This window comes from Podarcis raffonei, chromosome 13 (genome assembly GCF_027172205.1).
Source record: "Podarcis raffonei isolate rPodRaf1 chromosome 13, rPodRaf1.pri, whole genome shotgun sequence".
NCBI lineage: Eukaryota > Metazoa > Chordata > Lepidosauria > Squamata > Lacertidae > Podarcis > Podarcis raffonei.
In genome coordinates, this window is record NC_070614.1 from 50,860,132 (window position 1) to 50,885,590 (window position 25,459).

The 25,459-nt window shown below is 47.8% G+C and overlaps 1 protein-coding gene across 2 annotated transcripts in view; it reads left to right on the forward strand.

Moving 5' to 3' along the window:
* LOC128400134 (polyunsaturated fatty acid lipoxygenase ALOX15B-like) overlaps positions 1 to 25,459 on the forward strand; it is a 43,307-nt gene that overhangs the window by 13,033 nt on the left and 4,815 nt on the right. For both annotated transcript variants that reach the window (XM_053362169.1, XM_053362168.1), the window contains 9 exons: positions 4,179 to 4,263; positions 9,644 to 9,766; positions 13,249 to 13,352; positions 14,094 to 14,266; positions 15,376 to 15,519; positions 17,173 to 17,376; positions 18,973 to 19,059; positions 23,374 to 23,543; positions 24,074 to 24,296. In XM_053362169.1, coding sequence (XP_053218144.1) covers positions 4,179 to 4,263; positions 9,644 to 9,766; positions 13,249 to 13,352; positions 14,094 to 14,266; positions 15,376 to 15,519; positions 17,173 to 17,376; positions 18,973 to 19,059; positions 23,374 to 23,543; positions 24,074 to 24,296 — 1,313 coding nt within the window. The remainder of the gene's footprint in view (positions 1 to 4,178; positions 4,264 to 9,643; positions 9,767 to 13,248; positions 13,353 to 14,093; positions 14,267 to 15,375; positions 15,520 to 17,172; positions 17,377 to 18,972; positions 19,060 to 23,373; positions 23,544 to 24,073; positions 24,297 to 25,459) is intronic.

The following is a 25,459-nucleotide window of genomic DNA, read 5'->3' on the forward strand; positions in this document are numbered from 1 at the left end:
GACCCCCTGGACCAAAGCACGCCAGGCACTTCTGTCTTCCACTGCCTCCCGCAGTTTGGTCAGACTCATGCTGGTAGCTTTGAGAACACTGTCCCACCATCTCGTCCTCTGTCGTCCCCTTCTCCTTGTGCCCTCCATCTTTCCCAACATCAGGGTCTTTTCCAGGGAGTCTTCTCTTCTCATGAGGTGGCCAGAGTCTTGGAGCCTCAGCTTCAGGATCTGTCCTTCCAGTGAGCACTCAGGGCAGATTTCCTTCAGAATGGAGAGGTTTGATCTTCTTGCAGTCCATGGGACTCTCAAGAGTCTTCCCCAGGACCATAAATCGAAAGCATCCATTCTTCGGCGATCAGCCTTCTTTATGGTCCAGCTCTCACTTCAAAAGAAACAAAAGAAAAGAGACAAAAGGCTGTCTCTTGTAGGAGGCTGAATATCAAGGCGGGATGTATCTTTCATTTTTAAAATTGATGGGTCTTGTCTGTGATGGTCCGGCTGACTCATTTGGGATCTGTTTTGTTGTTTAGGTTTTTTCCCTTTTTGATCCTCTTTTCCTAGCATCCTATCACCCCTGGGAGCCAAGAGGGGGGCTATTGGTCTTAAACCAAGGTGAAGTGAAGGCATGAGGTGGGAGTTGCTAATGCAGGTGAGCTGTGCATAGGCAATCTGCCAGCTAGCTCTGGCAAGGCTCTTTTTATTAGCACAATATGCAAAACCAGTCAGATACATTTTGGACTGTGACCTTTACACATCTTCCAGTCCTGAGATCGAGGGGTGCTACAAAGTTATTTTGGCACCTGTTTCCACCGCGTCACTCTCCTCTTGCACAATGTATGATGAAGGAGACAAATGTCACAGACAGGGCATGGCAGACCACTAAGAGAGCAAAGGTTAGATAGAGGGCATGATGTTCAGACAGCTGTGGCTTTGTCTGTGGGTGGAAGTGTGCGCCACACCCGGCGGACATTCCTTCACCAAGGCGTGCTTTCCCATAGCAGTGGGGGACTCAATTTACAAAAATTTACAACAGGAAGCGGACCGTGTTCTTATTCCAAGGCAAAGTTCGCAAACCAAAACACCTCCTTCCGGGTTTACAGCATTCTTAATCCAAGTTGTTCCTAAACTAAGCTGTTCTTAAACCAAGGTACCACTATAAAACAGGACCTGGGAGGAGATGAAGTCTGGCCATTTATTGATCCGTCAGGGTATGTTCCGCCAAGTCCCGACCCCCTCCTCATGGCAAGAGGGGGTATTTATAACTTTTTTACAAAGCATTCTAATTTCATCCAGTCACGTACATCATTGCCTCATTCAAGTTGTTAGATGCGTTTCAGGTTAGTACGCTTGCGCAATGAGCATCGGCTGTTTCTGCTGACACAGCTTTGATTCCCACCCATGGCTTCTGCACTGTTGCAAAAGCCCCTGTGGTTTATGGGAACCTGCATTCCGTGTAGACATTTGCGTTCTGTTGTGTGCTGTGTTCCTTCTTGTAGCAACTTACATTCTAGCTTTGTGCTATATCTTGTGATTTACGTATTAGCTGTATTTCTGCCCCGAACTTGCAGAATCAACAGTTTCTTAAGGCAGCAGTTTCTTAAAGCCACTACCATAATTTCCCTATTAGCCGCACACTCAGGGTTTCACAGGGGTACACAAGGGGAACGAAGTTTGCTGGGCTGTGTTGTTGACAGTACTGAGCGAGACAGAGCGATGGTTTTGACCAATGCCAGATTTACATATAAGCTAAACAAGCTATAGCTTAGGCCCCACTCTCTTGGGGGCCGCAAAAAAATTAAAGGAAAAAAAAACCTGGATGTACATTTCCAAAATATAAGATAAAAAACAAATAAAATAAAACCTACATACAGCAACAGTGTTTTGTGTTGTGTAGGCTCCTATGATGTAAGTCATGGGCCCCGCCTGCTAGCCTGCTCTCTAAAATATCACTGGTTTGCTCCTTTCTATATATAGGGTGCCTACACTCTGCATGGACTGGTTGCATGGCAACATGGGCAAATGGCTTGAGTTACCTATGAGGTCCATAAATGACCATATAGCATATATTCAATAACAACAACAACAAAGCGACAATTTGTTGTTGACAAAGGACAGCTGGACATATAAAGGGCCCCATTACCTTCAGTAGCTGAGGGCCTCATCAAACCTAAATCCAGCCCTGGTCTTGAATTGCTACAAGGGAGTTTCCTGTTGTTTCTGTGCACCGTTTACATTTCCCACAATGCCATGGGGTGAGAGAGGGACTCGGGGGCAAAATTAAAAGGGCGGCAAGACCCGGGTCTGCTCAGAATGACACCCGTCTTGCCCAATGCAAGGTGGTTCTTTTAAAATGAGATTCAGAAGTACAGTGGTACCTCGGAACGCGAACGTAATCCGTTCCGGACGACCGTTTGACTTCCGAAACGTTCGACCTCCGAGGTGCAGCTTGACAGCTAGGTTTTTGAACAGCGGAAGCCACATTGGACGTTTGTGTTCCGAGGAATTTTCAAAAACCAGAGCACTTACATCCTGGTTTTCGGTGTCTAAACGGAGCCGTTCGAGTTCCGAGGTACCACTGTTGTAAACAAAAATTGCCCTTTTTCGCTTATGGGGTATCCAAGAGCCCATATAGAGTCCTTACATAGGTTCCCTATTGGTAGAAGAAGATAACAGAGGCCAACCAGAGAATATTGAGAAGCAAAGCGGCTAGTAAGCTTGATCTTTATTGATCTGTTGCAACAGGGTGCTCCCCTCAGACGCAGGAGAGGAGGAGGGACCCAGAAAAATGGTGCGCAAGGCCTTATAAAGACTTTTGAAATTCCCACCCTGTAGATCAAGACCAATCCCAGAAACATCATACATACATCACAGAAGGGGTGTAACCTAAGACCACCCCTCAGATACATCACACCTACATCACAAAAAAGGCGGTCTTAAAACAGAAATTTGAATGTTGTTTTTCTCTTGTCGTCGTCGTTTATCTCCTGTCTCACAGGTTACTTGATTGGATTGCCTGGGGAGCCTGGCCAGTCTTTTGTAATGATAAATACTTAGTTCCTGGGCCAGGTCACAGGCTCACACCCTATTCATATCTTAAATGTGCCCTTAAGACAGGATTTGTGAGGAAAGAGACAATGGGGAGGCTTTTCCATTTTCCTTTGACCTTGCAGAGAAAACATTTGCTGAGTTTAGGAATAAAAATGGCTTCAGGTTGGTCTTCCTGTGCTGATCTATGTACTTGCTTGGTTGGTACGCTTATGAACATTACCATATATCTAAGACCTCAAAATTCCTATCACACCACAAGTGAGCGAGAAGATTAAAGATTTTATTCTAAACAGCAAGCAATATATGCGTACCAAGCGAGCACTTCAACCCGCCACTTGGAAGTGGTGAAGTGACTTTCATAGGTAGCCTCAGTTTGCACAGCCCATCAGTCCGTACACGAGCTTCTCAAAAACTCTGCCCGCAACCGATTTATAGATTGCTAGCCTGTGTGTCTTGCCCGACTGGTTGCATGCAATTACTGGCTACGTGCCGATTATTTATTAGCCAGCCCCTCCCAATGCCTCAACTTTCTAACTCCTTGGAGATGAGGTCCCTTTGGCGCCCCCAATAAAATATTTCAGAAAATATTTCAAAAGTTGATGGGCTTTGCCATTCAAATGGTGTGTATGCTCTATATCATGGGATTATGTGGGGCAGGGCTTACCTGCTCCCCCCCTCCAATATTTTATTGAAGTTGGCACCCCTGCCAACTTTTCCAGAACCACCCTGCGAACATGTTTTGCATATCAATTCCGAATTTTCCGTTGCCATAACCTGCTCTGGGACCTGTTGGTGAAGGGCGGGTCAGAATTTTAATAATCATAGTCAAATGAGGCTGTTGCTGCTCAGAGCCACCTCAGACTTATTCATTCGTAGCTCCCCGTTCTTCCACAGCGGTGTACCTGGCTCTCTCTTCCCCCACCTGTTTTTATCTACACAACAACCCTTTGAGGCGGGCTTTGGCCAAGAGAGGGTGTTTGGCCCAAGGGGGCCCAGTGAACTTTATGGCTGAGCGGGGATTTGAACCCTGACCTCACAGCCTTTGTCTGCCAAGCCACCCTCTCCAGTGGAAAGTTTCCATATTTCAAATGCTAATGTCTTTTTTAAACAACAGCGCTCCGTTTTTTCTCTCCTTCCAGCCAAACTGGTTTGTGACGATGACGGAAACCAGTTGCTTCTGCACCACCGGGCAGAGGAGGTGAAGGCGAGACAGGAGGCGTACAGGTGAGGAGATCTTGCCTTCAGAGTTGTAGCTGTACCTGTTTTGGGTGCAGAAGGTGCCTGGTTCAATCCCCAGGTGGTACTGGAAAAGATACCTTGGAAAGCCACTATTGTCAGCCAGTGTGGGCAAAATTGAGCTCAATGCACCAATGACCCAACGCTGTAGAGAGCAGCTTCTCCTAAATATTTATTTTGTTTTTTAAAAAATATTTTTATTGGTTTTTCCATGTATACATCCTCTAACAATATTTCTCTAACAATTTTCCATATCCCCCCCTCCTCCCCTGGACTTCCCTCATATTCCCATTTTGTTTTATTTCCATATTACTCACCCTGCGTGTTGTTTCCCAAAATTTTCCCAATACATACAGTCTTACTTTTTGTTATAAAGTGGTACCTTGGGTTACATATGCTTCAGGTTACATACGTTTCAGGTTACAGACTCCCCTAACCCAGAAATATTACCTTGGGTTAAGAACTTTGCTTCAGGATGAGAACAGAAATTGTGCTCCGGCGGCACGGCAGCAGCAGGAGGCCCCATTAGCTAAAGTGGTGCTTCAGGTTAAGGACAGTTTCAGGTTAAGAACGGACATCCGGAACGAATTAAGTACTTAACCCGAGGTACCACTCTATACAATTGTGTATGTTTATTCAAACCCTGCCAATGAGTCCAATTCATTATGTTGCCTCTTCATATATGTTGCAAATGGTTCCCATTCTCTTTTAAAGTCTTTGCTATCCTTTTAAATGTAATTTATCTGTTCATTTTGCCGGTTCTGCATATTCTGTAAGTTTCCCTTGCCATTGTTCTTTCATTGGTATTTCTTTTGTCTTCCAAGCTTGTGCTAATATAATTCTTGCCGTTGCTGTTGCATACATAAATGCTTCTCCTAAATACTTGTAGCCGTTTCGCTTCCCTTCTCCTGACATGCAATGAGTCATTCGTTGCTGCTGCATGTCAGCCAAATTGGTGGAAATATTTCCCAGTGAAATAGGGCTTGCCGTTCAGAAGGTTGGCGGTTCGAATCCCCACTCCCGTTGATCGGTTCCCCGTTGCTTGGTCCCTGCTCCTGCCCACCTAGCAGTTCGAAAGCACGTCAAAGTGCAAGTAGATAAATAGGTACTGCTCTGGTGGGAAGGTAAACGGCGTTTCCGTGCGCTGCTCTGGTTCGCCAGAAGTGGCTTAGTCATGCTGGCCACATGACCCGGAAGCTGTACGCCGGCTCCCTTGGCCAGCAAAGCGAGATGAGCGCCGCAACCCCAGAGTCGGTCACGACTGGACCTAATGATCAGGGGTCCCTTTACCTTTTTAAACGTGCTTCCCTACACTTTGTTTGGCGTTCTCCAAATATCACCACCCTCATAATTTAATTTGTGTGCCCCCTTTCCATAGCAAAAGCCAAGCCTAAGGTAGTTTACAACATGAAGAGGCCTACATCATTACAAAAATAACCAAAGGAGCCATGAACGATAAATAAAACACGTCGAAAAGCACACAGCTGCCGTTGAACAATTCTCACATAAATCATTATAAGAATAAAGATGCAATAATAATAATAATAATAATAATAATAATAATAATACCGATAACGGCAACAACAAAAACTCTAAACAATACCCCCACCCCAGAAGGACAGAGTTGAAAGATTTGTTTTTTTGTTTTTAAAAGGGGGTGAATTTTGCAATACTAGTCCTTAAACATCTTGATTTAACACTTGTTAAGAGCTAATCCCCCTCACTGACTTCCAAGGACAAGACAAAAAAATTTTTTCCTTCCAGTAGCACCTTAAAGACCAACTAAGTTAGTTCTTGGTATGAGCTTTCATGTGCATGCACACTTCTTCAGATACACAGTGTGCATGCACACGAAAGCTCATACCAAGAACTAACTTAGTTGGTCTTTAAGGTGCTACTGGAAGGAAAATTTTTTTTTGTCTTGACTATGGCAGACCAACACGGCTACCTATCTGTAACTGACTTCCAAGGAGCTCACTGAGCCTCCCTGCCCCACCCGGAACAATTTACTCCAGATTGCAGTTTAATAGCTCAAATGGTTATGGAGAGCATGAATGCGGGGTGTGTATGTGAATCCCCGCACCTATAAATCTAGCATGTCATGGAAAAGAGTTTTAACCTAGTTTTCTATGTGCGAGGATGATGACGTTCTGGTCCGTTTCCAGGATTAAGGTTTCAAGTGCCAATCCTTGTGTTAACATATGCTTTCTGCGTTATTGAAATGATTTTACTTTTTTAATCCCCCAAAAGAAAAAGACTCCCAAGCGGCTTATAGATGGTCTAAAGAGGAAGACATCCCCTGCTTTTCAGCTTCCGGTTTTTTATAAAAGGATACAGCACAAAAAGAGTGGGAGGGAGGAGGAAATAAGCAAGCTCAGGAACACTTCGCCAAAATTGCACCATCTATGTAGAAGCAGGAGCTTTTTGTCGGAAGCTGTGTGTGTGTGTGTGTGTGTGTGTGTGTGTGTTGGGGGAGTAAAAACCATAAAGGGAGAGAAACCTCAACAACCCAGAAAGGACTTAACATTCTTCCTGCGTATGGACTGATGATGGTCTATTGCATATCCTCCTGTGGGTTCAACCACAGAGCCTAGGGCTTGCTGATCAGAAGGTCAGCGGTTCGAATCCCCGCGATGGGGTGAGCTCCCGTTGCTCCGTCCCTGCTCCTGCCAACCTAGCAGTTCAAAAGCATATCAAAGTGCAAGTAGATAAATAGGTACCGCTCTGGTGGGAAGGTAAACAGCGTTTCCGTGCGCTGCTCTGGTTCGCCAGAAGCGGCTTAGTCATGCTGGCCACATGACCCGGAAGCTGTACGCCGGCTCCCTCGGCCAATAAAGTGAGATGAGCGCCACAACCCCAGTTGGTCATGACTGGACCTAATGGTCAGGCGTCCCTTTACCTTTACCTTTTTATTCAGTAATAATAATATTATTTATACCCCGCCCACCTGAGTTGCCCCAGCCACACAATAAAACATTAAACAGTTAAAAACTTCCCTATACAGGGCTGCCTTCAGATGTCTTCTAAAGGTTGTATAAGTTACTAATCTACCGGTTGATCGCGAGCTGTCCCTGTTCGATCCTGGTTGATCGTGTGATCTCCATCGATCGAGCCCTACCCCGCAAAAAACTCAACAACTCTGGTCAATCTAATGGGTAGATCACTGCCAGTTTATTTATAGTGGGAGTAGATCGCAGTCTCTTGGAAGTTGGACACTCCTGTCTTATGGGAGAGCAAGACATTCTGGGATCAAATCAGAAACTGGGACGGCTTCAGTGAATCCGGAACTGCCCCTGGAAAACAGGGACACTTGGAGGGGGTTTGCTATTGTAGAGGGTATCTCGTCTTCTGCTGTTTCGCATAAACCCACTACTGAAGGACATTCTTTATGACCCCCTTATCTGATGAGATCCTTGGAGCAATAGAGACGCTTGAGAAGTCAAAATGACAGCGGGAAATATCCCTTTATTTTGTCATGACAAAAATGGTACAGACACGCGTTTCCTGATGTCTGCCCCCGAATTCTGAGCAAGCCAGCTTTTTATACATTTGCAGATTACAATACCACCTGATTTCTTGTAAACCGAAAGTTATGGCAACTTCCTATGTCCTTACATGGGCTTCCCCCCTCACCCTTCCTTCCTGCAGTGGCCTGACCAGCCCATGCTTATCTCTTTACAACCTTGAATAATAAACATTTGAGCCTGTTCCATCAATGCCAGTCTTGGTCTCCTGATGGACCTCGACTCGTGTTCACGTGTAAAACATGTGATTTACACTAATAGCAATAAGTCTCCCCCTGTCTGGGGTTACCCATTCAACTTTTACCCGCCTAAGCCAGACTTTCCAAAGAGAGGCTCATTTTACTGCAACATCTGAGAGAGGAGAAAATGCCTAAAAGAGTTTTTGGGATCATATAGAGAACAATATTCTAACGGCCCTTCACTACAACAAGATTAGTGGAAAATCAAACTTTATCCTCGAAGAGGCCTAGGAGCCTGCGCAGAGCAGTAGCTATCTCCTCCAGCCAGGCTGCACCTCTGAGCTGAGAACTGGCCTCGTGGGGTACAGCTAGCCCAAGTGCCAGATATTTAGTTGATATTGCATATATTACCAGGGGATAGAAAACCAGGGTGGAGGGGAAATGGATGCCAAATGACTGGAATGGTGAGCAGGAACTTCCCACGCTGCAACAATTTGTTGCAGATGCCATGCCTTTATTTCGAACCGAGGGCCGTTCCAACACAGGGTCTCTAACCTGCATTCTGAAGCGGCAGAAACCAGACGCTAGAGATTTTAAAACAAACAAACACTTTTCCAATTTTTCGCAATCAATAGCCTTGCGGCTACTGTTGTGTATAAATATAATGTCTTGTCTTCTTCCTTTAGACTTCCTGGTACTATTCCCAATAAATTGGAAAATTGGAAAAGTGGTATTATACCGACAAAAAGAGAGTGGCTTGCCAAATTATTGGAGTATTACAATATATCCAAAACAATGGGAGAAATTGGAAGGATCTCGAAAGAGAAGATAGACAGGGACTGGAAGGTGTTTAAAGGATACTTGCAAAACCATCTTGAAAAATCAGAATTCTTATTAGAATAAACAAGTTCCGTTTTAAATACTGGAATACTAAATAAGATGGATAACAATGTGTAATAGAAAAAGAAGCATGAAATTAGGTTAAAGGTGTGTGAAAGAAAGTAATAGAAGTGGAAAGAAATTGCAATTGAGTAGATTGGAAGTCTAACACAAAGGTGGGGTGAGGGGTGGTGGATGGTGATGGGAAAAGGAATTATCTGTGGGATTGAGTGTAGGTATGTTTGAACATTTTTAAGGACTGTATGAAATGTATCTGTTATGTACTGAGTTGAATAGGATCCAAACTGCAGCAGTCTGATTGGTCCTAGAACAATAGGATCCAAAAGGCAGCAGTCTGATTGGTCCTAGAACAATAGGATTCAGAATGCAGCAGTCTGATTGGTCCTAGAACAGTGCAGCAGTATGATTGGTTGGCAGGAACTACCCAATCATGCTCCAGATAGAAGTGAATCCACAACCTGATTGGCTTACAGTAGAATTCCGGAATTAGCCAATCATGTGCAGCCCATTGTGTAAATAAAGTATATAAAGCAGATACTTTGAGGGGACTTTCATTCATTCCTCCTCACCACTATGAGCTGAATAAAGAGCATGAAATCACTTTGCGACTCTGAGTATATTTCAGTATCTTTATATGTTTGTATATTCACAATATGTGTGTATTAATGCTGAATTATTTTAACAATAAAAACTTTTCAAAAAATAATAATAATAAAACAAACAAAACAAACTTCTCCCCATTGAAATCTTGATTTTAAAAACCAGGTGGGCAGAATTTGCGCCAGGGATGCCTCATTGCTTGGCTGTGGAGAACATCGAGGAGCTGAACACCAACGTGAAGTTTTCCTTTACCAAGCTCAGCACTTTTCTCCTGCGGTCAAAGCTCACGTGAGTCCCGAAAGCCGAGAAAAGCCAGCATTGATTTTGATTTTGAATTGATTTTGGAATGTTGTGTTACTTTTATTGTTGTTAGCCGCTCTGGGCCCGGCATTGGCTGGGGAGGGCGGGATATAAATAAATAAATAAAAATATTTATTTATTTGGCAGTCAGGATCTGACCGGCTCTCTATCTCTCTTGACTTTCGGGTGCCGAACAAGCTGGTCTGCTCCCTTTGGGTCCTGGGCTGCGATGCTTTGCCACACACTGGAATCAGTGAACAGGGGTAATCGCAGCCAGTTATTGCAATTGCTATCGGTCCTTTTGCAACCGAGGCAGGGAGGGGAATTTTTCCGAGCCTGAGGGCCACGTCCAGTCTTCAGCAGCATTCCGAGGGCCGCAGGCCAGTAGGCAGGCAGGTCCAGAAGTAAAATTGGCATTGCAGCAACCAATGCGCCTCTCACTTCTTTGCAAAACAGGAGGGCGGCTGCAGTCAGAGGCAGGAAAGCATCCCAAATTTTCTAGGATAGTGGCCCTAATAATGTACGCAAACATGCATCTACGAGGGGAATGTGGGCATAAGAAATAGCATGCACAAAATGCATTATATTGGAGGGAACTGCATTATGTTTTGTTTTAAAAAGAGTGCATTATGCATTTAAAAACTGCTTGTTGCATTCATATTCCCCTTCTTCGCCAATGGTTCTTCTCCCCCTCCTCATCTATGACCCTTATGTTTCCCTCCCCTTACAGTTTTGACTTTTAAAATGAGGCTGCATTTTAAATTGCACTTTAAAATGTATTTTAATTTTTTTTCTTATTATGATTTTACCGAAATTTTATTGGTGTTAGCTGCCCTGAGCCCGGCTCTGGTGGGGAGGGCGGGGTATAAATAAAATTTTTTATTATTATTATTATTATTATTATTATTACTATTATTATTAGAGTAGAGCATGCACTGCCAGAGTGGTGCATGCTCTGGTTATCTCCTGCTTGGACTACTGCCATGCGCTCTACGTAGGGCTACCTTTGAAGGTGACCTGGAAACTACAACTAATCCAGAATGCGGCAGCCAGACTGGTGACTGGGACTGGCCGCCGAGACCATATAACACCGGTCTTGAAAGACCTACATTGGCTCCCAGGACGTTTCCGAGCACAATTCAAAGTGTTGGTGCTGACCTTTAAAGCCCTAAATGGCCTCGGTCCTGTATACCTGAAGGAGCATCTCCACCCCCATCGTTCTGCCCGGACACTGAGGTCCAGCTTCGAGGGCCTTCTGGCGGTTCGCTCGCTGCGAGAAGCCAAATTACAGGGAACCAGGCAGAGGGCCTTCTCGGTAGTGGCACCCACTCTGCAGAACTCCCTCCCACCAGATGTCAAAGAGAAAAACAACTACCAAACTTTTAGAAGACATCTGAAGGCAGCCCTGTTTAGGGAAGCTTTTAATGTTTAATAGGTTATTGTATTTTAGTGTTTTGTTGGAAGCCGCCCAGATGGGCGGGGTTTAAATTTATTATTATTATTATTATTATTATTATTATTATTATTATTATTATTTAATTCCCACAGCAACCCTGTGAGGTAGGCTAGGCTGAGAGAGGCAGCGACTGGCCCAAGCTTACACCCAGTGAACTTCACAGCCTTGTAGGGATCCGAACCCTGGTTTCCCAGGTCCTGGTCTTGACACCATTGCACTACACTGAACGTTGAATTTTCTGTTGAATTTTCATGAGATGAAACCAAAAACGGACAGGCCTTTGAGGGCAGGAGTCCGGGGCCCCACTCAGCAGAATGAAAACAACCCTCCTCTCCCCCCCCCAAAAAATAACACCCGGCAGGGCTGTCTTACCGCATTTTGAAGTCATGTGATAGAATAATGCATGTCAGCCCTCTCCTGCATCGAAGAGGGTTGGACTAGATGAGCCCTGGGCGTCGCTTCCAACTCTGCAATTTAAGTCCAAAGTCCGAAAACACTTCACTGGCCGTCACTGTGCAAACAGGCATGCTGTGCCACTTTGCCAGCAAGATTCCTGCCCCAAGGTCTCTTTCGCAATGGGACGTGGTCTAAGATAGCAGCCCCCCTTTCCAGTTCAGCCAGCAAGACAGGGTGGTAATCTGCAATGCCGAAAGGAAAGGATTGCCGTTTGAGGACCAGCCACATTCCTAGTAAGCTGATCTCCAGCTGCCCCCATTCCCCTGTTGTTAATTGTTTGCTATGAAGCAGCAAATAATTGCTATGAAGCATGTTAACGGAGAAATCCGAGGGCTCCCTTGGACAAAAAAACAAGGACGCCAGCCAGGAATACCAGAGCAAAACAGCAGCCGGTAGGCTTGGTCTTTATTGAAGGCTGTCGCGACAGGACTCCCACCTGCCACCAGGTGGAACAAGATGGAAGTCCCGTACAAAAGAGAACCCAAACGTTTATTAGCTGCTAATCCCCATGTTGGGACGCGGGTGGCGCTGTGGGTTAAACCACAGGACTTGCCGATCAGAAGGTCGGCGTTCAAATCCCTGCGACGGGGTGAGCTCCCGTTGCTTGGTCCCTGCTCCTGCCCACCTAGCAGTTCAAAAGCACGTCAAATTGCAAGTAGATAAATAGGTACCGCTCCGGCGGGAAGGTAAACGGTGTTTCCGTGCGCTGCTCTGGTTCGCCAGAAGTGGCTTAGTCATGCTGGCCACATGACCCGGAAGCTGTACGCCGGCTCCCTCGGCCAATAAAGCGAGATGAGCGCTGCAACCCCAGAGTCGGCTACGACTGGACCTAATGGTCAGGGGTCCCTTTACCTTTACCTAATCCCCATGTTACACCCCCCCCAAACTACATCACGGTTACATCATGAAAGGGGACGTCTGGTGGCAGTAATCTGAGCATCCTGGACCCTGCCCCATGGTTCTCCTTGCCCTCCACCAAACACCCATCAAGTGTAACAAAAAAGATCTTTACATTTCCCTGTTTTCCAGCCAAGTTAATCACACCCTTTTGTCTTCATCTGGGTTTGTTATTTCTGGAATGGCTACCTGTCTGGCACTCAGGTATCAGGAGGCCAGGGATTATCACTCAGGCAGAGGGGCTGCTGAGGAGCTGAGCTCACATGTCTATATGAATTTCTGAAGTTTTCCCAGTGAGCCAGTACATAGATACATTGATCAGTGAATTGTTACATTTGGTATTGTGCAGCAAAGGCCCTTTGAATAGATAGGAAGAAACTGTGATGGGGTGTTTTGTGGGGACAAATCACAAAAGTCACAAAAGTGATTGTGCTGGTTTTGGTAGTGGGCTGCATGTGCATGATATCTGCTGGAGGGGCAACCCCCCCCCAACCTATACATAAATTCCTCTAACAAGCATCAGCTGTTGGCACTAAGCCCCATGGTCCTCAGCTGTCGCCCATTCTTCTCTCTCCGCCCCCTTCTCCCCACACCACACGGGGTTGGACTAGATGACCCTCTGGTGTCCCTATTGACTCTTACGATTCTGTGATTCTTTTAGACTGATGGAGGTGAAGCTGAAGGGGTTCATGGACTGCCAGGAGTCTTGGAAGAAAATGGAAGACATCCGAAAGGTTTTCTGGTTCAACAAGACCCCCGTTTCCGGTAGGTGCCTCTTTGCATGTGCACAAGCGCTATCAAATATGACGTTCTTAGAAACGATTGAAGCCATTTGCCCAGGATAGAACAGGCACATTTGAAGGAGGAACAGATCAAATCGGCCGCATTGCCTGGGAACTCGCCTTTGCTCAGCGCTTCTCAGCGGAGAAGTGACGGTGTTTTTCCTTGCTGCATCCCCTTTGCCGGGATGCTGCGCTGTGCGAACCACCGCTTGAGGCTTCGTTTGGCTGCTAGCTGGGCTTTCTGCCTTTGGCTCGGAGGGGCTCAGAAGTTGAACCTACCTGTGCTCTGAAAATCCCTTATTTTGGCTGCTGATCCCTTATTTTCGAGGCTGCTGGTCCCTGATTTCCAAATCTGTAAGTTGACAGCTATGTTGCCAAGTGGAAAAAATTCCTACCAGGCCAACCTCAACGGCGACCAACTGAGGTCCATAGCAAGGTCAAAGACGAAAACCTTAAAGGGCCAGAGGGTGGGAAACAGGAGCAGCTGGAGGCGGCAAAAGAGGGAGATCCCTGCATTAAATGGGGCAGGCCACGCCCCTGAGCCAGCCAATTGGCTGTCCAGGGGATGATGCGCCCCGGGATTCCCTCAATTGTGTGGAGGCTGAGCGCTAGCCGCCAGGCGCGTGGTGGGGGCGTGAAGCCCGCAACACCACCTCCTTTGCAGGGCGGAAGTAGCTTTCTAAAGACTTGGAGAGTCTTTTAAAAATCTTCTCTACGTCCCCAGAGTACGTTGCCGATCACTGGCAAGAAGACGCTTTCTTCGGCTCCCAGTATCTCAACGGCGTCAACCCCGTGGTGATCAAGAAATGCACCCAGATCCCAAGCAATTTCCCTGTGACCCAGGAGATGGTTGCCGCGTCTCTCGGGGCATCCACCACCCTGCAGGAGGAAATCCAGGTGACTCAATTCTTTCATTCCTTGTTTCTCCGAGTGAATAGCCGCTGCAAAACAGGCTCCAAACTTGTCTCAAGAGGCGGCTGGGACGTCCCACCTGCCAAAGCTGGCTGCATCTTAGTAGCCAGAGAAAACTTCTCCCTGTTAGGATATATAGTGGTACCTCGGGTTAAGTACTTAATTTGTTCTGGAGGTCTGTACTTAACCTGAAACTGTTCTTAACCTGAAGCACCACTTTAGCTAATGGGGCCTCCTGCTGCTGCTGCTGCTGCTGCTGCTGCGCCGCTGGTGCATGATTTCTGTTCTAATCCTGAAGCAAAGTTCTTAACCTGAAGCAATATTTCTGGGTTAGCGGAGTCTGTAACCTGAAGTGTATGTAACCCGAGGTACCACTGTAGATCTGTTCCACCTTAAAATAAACAGGCTGTTGTATGTCACATGCCTGTTTACTTCCAGCACTCGCTGGGAACTTCCGTTGTATGTTGCTTTTGCTATACTGCTGTTTTGCTGGACATGAAGGCAAGCAGACATGTTTTTTCCTTCGTACCTGAACTATGCTGAATAAATGCTGTACGTTATGCTTGCACATATCTCTGTCCGCCTCTTCTGCTGTGTGACGATTTACGCACTCTGCTGATAGAGCATGCATGGGTCTATAAACGTATCTGAGGTTCGTGTCGCTGTTTGATGCTGTTCCAAGGAAGACAGGCTGCCGGCTGGTGGCTGGAGCCAGCTGGGGGCCTGCCTGATGCCCCCATCTTCCCAGAAGTATCCCAACGCTCCCATCCAAGGGGATGTGGGCTACCTGCATCAGTGGCTACTGACCCTCGTGGCCATGCGCTCCCTCTGTGGCTGGAGGCGGTGCTGCTTCTGAGCACCAGTTTCTGGAAACCACACGAGTGAGAAGCACTTTGGGGCTCAGGTAGTGCTTTCAGGTTTCCCAGAAGAGGCCTCCAGTTGGCCACTGTGGCAGCAGGTTGCAGGACCAGATGGGCCAGACTAGACTCTTACCATCTTGCGTTCTTATCACGCCACTTTTGGCTAGCTTATTTCCATTGTGCAGCGATGACACAAACAAGCTCTCGTTTTTTCTTCCTCCCTGACCCTCAAAGAAAGGGAATGTTTACATCGTGGATTACAAGATCCTGCAGGGCATCCCGACCAACACGATTCAAGGGCAGCGGCAGTACATGGCGGACCCTCTCTGCCTCCTGTACCAGGCGCCTTCTGGGGAGCTCCTCCCCATAGCTATCCAGGTAAGCAGCCAGCCAGGTAAGCATGGCAGGGCGTCAGAATTGAGCCCATTGAAGCCCACTCCCTGACTCTCTGGCCACCGCAAGGCTCTTCCCATTTCTCTTGCCGCAGCCTGGCCACAGGTCTTCCAATTCCTCCTCTGTTGCTTTAGGGTAAAGGTAGAGGGACCCCTGACCATTAGGTCCAGTCGCAGATGACTCTGGGGTGGTTGCGCTCATCTCGCTTTATTGGCCGGGGCTTCCGATTGGCTGCAGGAGCTTCCTGCAGCCAATCAGAAGCCACGCTTTGGTTTCCGAACGTTTTGGAAGTTGAATGGACTTCCGGAATGGATTCCTTCGATTTCCAAGGTACGACTGTACTTGTTTCCCACAAGTGTGGAACCATTCAGACATGCATTCCCATACCTGCTTTCTGAAGGTAAAGGGTAAAGGGACCCCTGACCATTAGGTCCAGTCGTGACCGACTCTGGGGTTGCTGCGCTCATCTCGCTTTACTGGCCGAGGGAGCCGGCTTACAGCTTCTGGGTCATGTGGCCAGCAGGACTAAGCCGCTTCTGGCGAACCAGAGCAGCGCACAGAAACACCGTTTAGCTTCCCGCCGGAGCGGTACCTATTTATCTACTTGCACTTGACGTGCTTTTGAAGTGCTAGGTGGGCAGGGACCGAGCAACGGGAGCTCACTCTGTCGCGGGGATTCGAACCACCGACCTTCTGATCGGCAAGTCCTAGGCTCTGTGGTTTAACCCACAGCGCCACCCGCATCCCTTGCTTTATGGTAGAGGTTGGCAACTGGCGTCCTGTGGCCAAATTGGCCCCATCAGCTGGTGGAACTGCGTGGAATGAGGAAGATGGTGAGAGGAAGGCTTTCTAAGACAAGGAGGAATGTTTCTCCCCAAAACATCTCCTTTCCTCCTCCTTTTGCTCACGCATACCGTTCTTTCTCTCTCAGGCCTCATCCACAGCATGCATCCGAAACAATATACGAAACAGCCATGGCTTCCCTCAAAGGATTGTGAGAGCTGTACACGGGTTAAGAACTTAATTCGTTCTGGAGGTCGTTCTTAACCTGAGGTACCACTTTAGCTAATGGGGCCTCCTGCTCCCGCCGGCGCCACCACACAATTTCTCTTCTCATCCTGAAGCAAAGTTCTTAACCCGAGGTACTATTTCTGGGTTAGCGGAGTCTGTAACCTGAAGCATCTGTAACGCAAGGTACCACTGTGGTTTCTTAAGGGTGCTGGGAGTTGTGAAGAGACTCCTATTCCCCTTGCGGTGATACAATTCTCAGAGTGGCTTGACAACCAATCCCTCTTGGGATTTATGGGGGCGGGGGGAGTCTCCCAACCACTCTCAGCACCTTTGGCAAACTACAGCTCCCAGAATCCTTTGGGGAAGCCATGGCTGTTTAAAGGGGTATTGTAGCGCTTGAATGGAATGTGGCCGCAGTCTCCTCCGTATTTGAGGTTACTCGCAGTGGAGAGGTTTGGCTCCCCCCCCCCCAACACAAACACAACGTGCTCTGGCAAAGAAAGTAGCCACTTTGGCTCGAACGCCAAACCTGCTGGGGGGGGGGCCATTTCCCAACCTGTTGCCCCACCCTCTCTCCTCAGCCACCCCGACCACCCCATCACATGTTCATCTCCTTCTTTCCCTCAGCTGAAACAAACTCCAGGCCCCAACAACCCCATCTTCCTCCCCAGCGACTCCGTGTGGGACTGGACCCTGGCTAAGATGTGGGTCCGCAACGCCGACTTCCACGTCCACCAGAACATCTCCCACCTGCTCCAGACGCACCTGGTGGCCGAGGTCTTCGCTATCTGCACTCTGAGGCATCTGCCATTGTGCCACCCGGTCTTCAAGGTACGTCGGCGGTGAGGGTAGGGGAAGGAACAGCGTCCGGCCCGAGGGTCACGTTAGGGTTCGCACAGCCAAGCGAGGAAAGGCGAGGAAATGTTTCGCTCAGTGGCGTAGCGTGGGGGGTGCCAGGGGTGCCGGCCGCACCGGGCGCAACATCTGGGGGGGGCGCGAGTCCAGAGGGCCCAGCCGCGTCGTGCCCTCGGCTCGCCCCTATTGTAGAGCGGCCGGCCAGCCTCCGCCTGCTCCTACCTTGCCCACCCGAGGACTGCGGCAGCACCCGCCCCCGTGGCCACCTACCCTCGTCTCGCCCATTGGCTTGCCTCCCTCGGCCCCGCCTCTCTCCGATGGCCGCGGGGGTGTCCTGCTCGGCACCGGTGTCTTTTTTCAGGAAGTAGGGAGGCTGGACGGGGAGGTGGGGTCGGAAGCGGGCAGAGAAGGAGGGGAGCTCGTAGCCAAAAGGGCTGCGCCGGCTGGCAAAGGGCCGGGGAAAGTTTGGAGAGGAGAAACACACCGTCATGATTTCCTGGTGGAAGCGGCAGGATTAGGGATGGCGAAGCGTAATTACGCACGAATTTCGCTGGGTGAGAGATTCGGGGATCGATCGGCGGAAATGGGAATCAATTGGAATATGAGAAAGAGAGAGAGGGGGGGACCATCATTCATAGGCATAAATTTGTAGGGTTAGGGGGCGCAAATCCACGGGTTAGGGGGCGCAAATTACTTGCCTTGCCCCAGGTGCTGACAACCCACGCTACGCCGCTGGTTTCGCTCGACACCCCCTCCTGCCGTTGCGGCAGCCCCTGGGAAACCTGAAGGTCGAACGGGAGCGACTCCATCTTGGAAAGCACTGGGGGGATGAGGGTGGAGGGGCGCACTGCTGCCTGAGGGCAAAGGACAAGAACCTGTGCCCCGCGAAAGGATATTGCTTGCCGCAAGGCTGGGCCTGTTTTACTCGTGAGTCGAGAACAGCCCAGTACCTTTTTGTGTTGTGACCTGTTGAGAGGTTTGCAATCACGCTGCCTGGTTTTGGGACTGAAAGGGAGCTGGGTCCAGTGCCTTGGCTGAAGGTTTCAGCTGCGTGACTTTCAAGTCTCTCTCCAGGCAAAGGATTCCAACTGTGTTATGTACTGAAGTTCTCACCCTGGGCCAGCAGGGTGATACTGTAGATAGGTATGCAAATAAGAGATCGAAAGTGACGTTCAGTGATTGGATAGTTTTAGAAAGTTGTTACAGTAACGTTGTACTGGTGCTCTATATAAGCAGGCTGACTGAACCCTTCAGTTCAGTTCTGTCCTGGCCTGTGAATAAACAAGAGCTGTTTGAAGAATCGCTGTGTCGTCTGATATGTTCACCCACAACCTAACAGTTTTCACTCAGGCCCACATATGCAAATAAGGGATTGAAAGTGACGTTCAGTGATTGGATAGTTACAGAAAATGGTTACTGTTGCGTTCTAGTGGAGCTCTATATAAGCAGGCTGGCTGAACCCTCCAGTTCAGTTCTGGCCTGTGAATAAACAAGAGCTGTTTGAAGAATTGCTGTGTCGTCTGATATGTTCACCCACAACTTAACAAACAGGTTTTCTTTCCTGCCTTGCAGCTCCTGATCCCACACTTCCGATACACCCTCCAGATCAACGCTTTGGCCAGGGTCAGACTCATCATGGAAGGCGGGATGATGGACCTGGTAAGAGAGAGAGAGAAGGCCCCTTTCCCCCTTTTAAGTTTGCTTGTCTGTCTGGTGCATCAAAGGCGGAGCTTAGCTGCTGTGCATCTGGGGGCGGAGCCATGGGGGCGGGGCTAGCGTCCCAGGGGGGCACCATGACGAGCATCCCAGGAGGTGAGATGCCCATGGCGGGTTGCTTCCTGGGGGAGGAAAGAGGGAGCCACGCTGCTTTGCCAACAGCCTTCCTCCCTGTCGGAATCTCCATTCTTTCTGCCGAGCTGATAAAGCTCATCTTCCGGAATCGCCTCCGACGTGATTAACGACCTGAGCCTTTGATGAGGCCTCCAAGCACGTTCCCATTATGCAGAGAATCAAAAGAGCACGCGGAAGTGATGAGATTTATGGCTACATCGCTATGCTTTGTTTTCTAAGCTACGCAGACAGAAAAGAAATCATCCTCTCTCTGTGGAGCAGAGAGCAACTGAACAACAAAGGAACAGGAAACCGTCTCCTGTCTTCCGTGCGACTTCCAACAGCCTGGAATGTCTCTGGAATGTAAACAGAGTCTTGTGACTCCAAAGCACTGCACAGTGGCAAACAGAAACTAACACTCCCTTCCCTCTTCCTTTTGGCAGCTCGGGGGAGGCTTCCCCCCCAGGAAGCAGCCTGGGAGCGGGGGGCAATGGCGCGCCACCCGCCTGCGACTCCCAAGCCTCCCCCAAGCTCTCAAAATGAAGGGGGAGGGGGAGGCAAGGCCGCCGGCAAGGCAGCGCAACTCTGCCCCTTCCCACGACGGCTTGGGGTAGGCTTGGGAGTCGTGGGTGGGTGGCGTGCCGAATGTAAACCTCCCCCCCCCCAGTGATGACAGCCAGGGCATACCGCCCCCACCCCACCCTCTCCTTTGACCCTGTGGTGCATCCTCCTGCCTGCTCTCAGAGATGGATTTTGAGACCCAAATGAGAATGTGCATCCTTCTGCTTTAGCTTTTGGCACCACAGCCAGATTAGCTGCCCCACCCCCCAATTGCACAAATAAGCAAGCGATGGGAGAGATGTCCATGCAGAAAATGCTGTCTGCAGTTCGGCAGGTTTTCTTTGAAATCTGCGCCCGAAGGGTCAAATTCAGAAATGTATCTCAAGTTGTTCTTCAACTTGGACATTTTTGAACATGGAATCTTAAATCTCACGCACCTAAATGTGTCACACCAGAATCCAGCATCGTCCACGGCTAAGAACTTTGTAGCAACGAGACTTCCGGGTTGGCGCCATTGTTTAATGGCGGATTCCCTCCGAGCTCCGGAGGGAATCGGCTCCGTAGCGTCTGGGTCTGCCCGCTGCGGCGAAGCGGAGACCCTTAAAATCACAGGCGCGGATGCCTGTGAACACAGAGACTCGGCGGGCACCATTCGCGCCCCCCCAATCCGCGACGGAGCCTTTTTAAAGGCTTCGGAACGGAGGCAGGGTGAGGCGTGGTGCTGAGAGTACTCCCTCGTCTACGGAGTGAAGCCGCAAGCCATTGACAGAGAGCGCCAACTTCTTCTAAGATCGATTGGACTCTAAAACATCAACCCGTGAGTAATACGGAGATTGGAACCTTAAAAAAAATTTTATTTTGGATCTGGAACGAGCGGGAAGGGGCTAAAAAGGAAGTCCACCCCCCCTCTTTGTAAACAATTTAAAGCAAAGGAACGGGCAGCTAAGGTCGAGAGAATCTGTTTCTTGTTTTTTAATAAAAGATCTTGACTTCACGGTTTTGACATTATAAGAAGATTTACTGGAGGATAAAAAGAATTTTGGGAGCTGAAATTTCACCCCCCCTAGACCCGGGAACGTCCTATGAGAAAGCCTGTTGCATTGAAGAGTTTGACAGCTGTCAAGTGAGCTGTCAGTCAGCTAGTTGTCAGCTGGAAAAAGAGAACATTGTTTCTGCTGTTTTTGCTGGTTTACTCGGTATAACTTGTTGAAAATAAGGAGGGCTGATACAAAATAACTGGACTTTTGGTTTTGAGCTGAAAGGAATATTAAGGAACTAAAATCCCCCTAGAGGGGTAATAGGGACACTACATCATAAAAATGGCTGGAGCATGTAAAATTCAAGCAGAATTGGACAGAGCACTTGTTCTCTTGGGAAACTTACAAGATGAATACAATGCTTTGTCTACAGAGGTTTCACTACTACACTGGACAGTAAACAACAGTTTTGAGCCTGATAAGGACTTGAAACAGGAAGCCCATTTAACTGAACAAATAAATGAAACTGAAAGTGTAGATACGATGGAGCAATATGTTGTTTTTGAAGAAAATGAAGGAGGAGCTGGAGGTTTGCAGGAGTCAAAGGAGAGTTGCAATATGAGGCCTGACATGATGATAAAAAAGGACAATAAAAATTGGATGCGGAAAGCCTGGTCTGAATGGGAGTCTGGAAAATGGAGAGATCCCCTTTGGAGGAGATCTGAAGACCTGAGGATTACAAATTTGTTGAAGGTGAAAGTTGGAGCTTTGGGGACATCTGGATTTGAAAGAAATTTGAAACAAGAGTTGGAGTACCCCATAGGCTTTGCTTTTAAGTATGGAGGACTGGCTGGAAGCAACATGGATCCTGTTGGGCCGGAGCCTCTCCGAGACTTGGGGTTTAACATCAAGGACTATCAAAGAGACCGGCAGAACGGAACTGAGAGAGATATAAGGGCCTCGGACGTGAGATCTCCAGGCTAAATAAATAACATAAAGACTGATGGATATTGGTTGGGGACTGGAACCGGGAAAAGGGTGGGTGGAGGTTGGGAATCCAAAGGGTACATAAGTATAATTTGCTTTGTCTTTTTTTTATATTTTGTTAGTGGTATGGAAATTGGGCAAATCGTGGAAGGGAAATTTTGGTCGACTTTAGGAAAAAGGTTTAAGAATAATTAATGAGGTATAAGTATTGATGTGTAATTTTGATAAGGCAAAATTGGTTGTTTTTTTTAAATTAATTGAAAATAAGGCTGTTAAAAATAAATTGAGGAAATGGAAAAAAAGAAGTAAAGTAAAATAATAGTATGTTAGAACAAATGTTCAAGCTAAGGTGAATAAATAAGTTAAGGACTTGCTGAATTGACAATTTAAATTAGAATACAAGAAGGGGAGGTGTGAGGAGGTCTGAGAAATAAGGTTAAGGAAAATAAGTATTTGAAACTTTATGTGTTTTTTTCCCCTCTTTTTTCTGTTAAGTTTTGAATTTTATGTATTTTTGTGTGGTTTTTATTTTGTTTATTTTTCTGTTTTTTTTATTGTTATAAAATACCAATAAATATTTAATAAAAAAAAAAGAACTTTGTAGCAACAACAACATATAATATAAAAATTTGCCTCACCCTCTCATCACTATCCTTGGATCTGAAAGGAGAGGAAAAGTGAAACAAACAACCCAAAATCAGTGTGCTAATTTCCACTTTTTAGTGTCTGGTCCCCACATCCCCTTAGAGAGCCAGTGTGATGTAGTGGTTAAGAGCAGTGGACTTGTAATCTGGGGAACCGGGTTCGCGTCTCCGCTCCTCCCCATGCAGCTGCTGGGTGACCTTGGGCCAGTCACACTTCTCTGAAGTCTCTCAGCCCCACTCACCTCACAGAGTGTTTGTTGTGGGGGAGGAAGGGAAAGGAGAATGTTAGCCGCTTTGAGACTCCTGAAGGGGAGTGAAAGGCGGGATATCAAATCCAAACTCTTCTTCTTCTTCTTCTTCTTCTTCTTCTTCTTCTTCTTCTTCTTCTCACCCCAGCCTCCCATCTAAATCCGTCGGTGTCCATAATTCAGAATACTGATATAGATAAAACATTCCACGTTTTATCTTTAGAATGAGAAAGGCTTGCTTGCAAATTTATTTTGCTGTGGAACTTATTTCACCTGCCCTGAACCCGACAACCCTTCTCCTTCAGTATAGTCATTTAGAAAAGCAGCACACAATTTGGAAATGGAACGAAATATACAGTGGTACCTCTGGTTGCGAACGGGATCCATTCCGGAGGCCCGTTCACAACATGAAAAGAGCGCAATCCGCAGCGGCGCATCTGCGTGCACGCAGGTTGCAATTCACTGCTTCTGTGCATGCGCGTGATGTCATTTTGTGCTTCTGCGCATGCTCGAGCAGCGAAAACCGGAAGTAACCCTTTCCGGTACTCCCGGGTCGCCGCAGGACATAACCTGAAAGAACGTAACATGAAGCAACCATAACATGAGATATGACTGTAATGACCTGGTTTTCTCGCAATGCAGGGAGCTTGAAGATAATAACGCCTTTTCTCCCTGTCCTGTCCCACCCTTCAAATACTCACGTCTGACTGTTTTCCCCACCCCCAGGCTACCTCAGCAGGCTACAAAGGAATCGTCCCCATTGTGGGGAAAGGAACCCACAGCATGGCTTACGCCTCCCTCTGCCTCCCCGACGACATTGAGGCCCGCGGGGTCGCCTCCGTCGCAAACTACCACTACCGGGACGATGGGCTGAAGATATGGGCCGCCATAGAGAGGTGACGCCGCCTGGCCTGCCTGATGGGAGCTGTAAACACCTAGAGCAGCCTTTCTCAACCTGTGGGTCCCCATGTGTTGTTGAACTACAACTCCCATCACCCCTAGCTAGCAAGGCCAGGGCTCAGGGATGATGGGAGTTGTAGTCCAACAACATCTGGGGACCCACAGGTTGAGAACTGCTGATCTAGAGGGAACCTGGTTGGGGGGTGGGGCAGCTGCCATCTTGGATCAATGCCTGGCAAGGCCTCCCAGTATGCACTTTGGAGCCAGTGTGGTGTAGTGGTTAAGAGCGGTGCACTCGTAATCTGGGGAACCGGGTTCGCGTCTCCGCTCCTTCATATGCAGCTGCTGGGTGACCTTGGGCTAGTCACACTTCTTTGAAGTCTCTCAGCCCCACTCACCTCACAGAGTGTTTGTTGTGGGGGAGGAAGGGAAAGGAGAATGTTAGCCGCTTTGAGACTCCTTCGGGTAGTGATAAAGCGGGATATCAAATCCAAACTCTTCTTCTTCTTCTTTCTTCATGTCCCAGGTTCGTGGCCAGCCTCGTCCGGTTCTACTACAAGAGTGACGACCGCGTCCAGTGCGACCCGGAACTCCAGGCCTGGATCCAAGAGATCTTCAAGGAAGCCTTCAAGAACAGGAAAACCTCCGGTGCCCCCTCGTCCCTGGAGACCATGGAGGAACTGACCAAGTTCTTGACAATGGTGATCTTCACCTGCTCAGCTCAACACGCTGCTGTCAACTCTGGCCAGGTGAGAGGCCACACTTACCGTATTTTTCGCTCTACAAGATGCACTCGACCATAAGACGCACCTAGTTTTTAGAGGAGGAAAACAAGAAAAAAAATATTCTGAATCAAATGTTGAAGAGGAAGGAGGAGGGAGGATCAAGCTAAGGCATCACAACAAGAGGCGCTGCGCAACTCTCTCTCTTGCTGTGCTGGCTTCAGCGATAGCTACATAGCCTACATTCGCTCCATAAGACACACACACATTTCCCCTTACTTTTTAGGAGGGAAAAAGTGCGTCTTATAGAGCGAAAAATACGGTACCTTCCTCATCCATGCAACTGACTCCCCTCTTGAGCAGCAAAGCATAGATTTGGCCTCTTCTTGGGAAAATGAACAAGATTCCTTTTGTCTCTCGAAATACGTATTATAATTTGTTATAAGAAGAAACTGCTCCTTGGGTACTCTATGGGGTACCCAAGAGGCCATAGAGAGTCCTTATGTAGGTTCTCTTTCGGTAGGAGAAAATAACAGAGGCCAACCAGAGAATATTGAGAAGCAAAGCAGCTAGTAAGCCTGATCTTCATTCAAGGAATTGTTGCAACAGGGTCCCCACGGACCCCACGCAGAGAGGGAGGAGAGGAACCCAGAACACTGGTGTGCAAGCCCTTATATAGACTTTTGAAATTGCCCACCCTGTAGCACAAGACCACCCCAAAAAACATCATACATACATCACAGAAAGAGGTGTTCTGCAGCAGAAATTGGAGTGTGTTGCTTCTCTCCTGTCTGCCAGGATACCTGATCATGCCTTATCTGATTGCCTTTTCTGGGTAGCCTGGCCATTCCTTTGAGATGGTAAATACTTAGTTCCGGAATCTCTTACTGAAATATACTCGGAGTCCTGTAGTGATTTCATGCTCTTTCTTGCAGCTTGTAAACAGTGATTGAATTACCCCCCAAACCTCAGGCTTTTATATACATTATTCATACAATGAGTCCCATCTGATTGGCTGATTCTGCTTCCCTCCTGGAGAGCCTGATTGGTCTTTTCCTGCAAGCCAATCAATTGTTGCATTCTAGGATCCTACTTGCCTATTGTTCTAGGATCCAAGCTTAGTACATAACACCTACGCATATTGATAGTGTGCTCAGCTTAACAGATACTTGCCAGGCTGCATTTGAAAA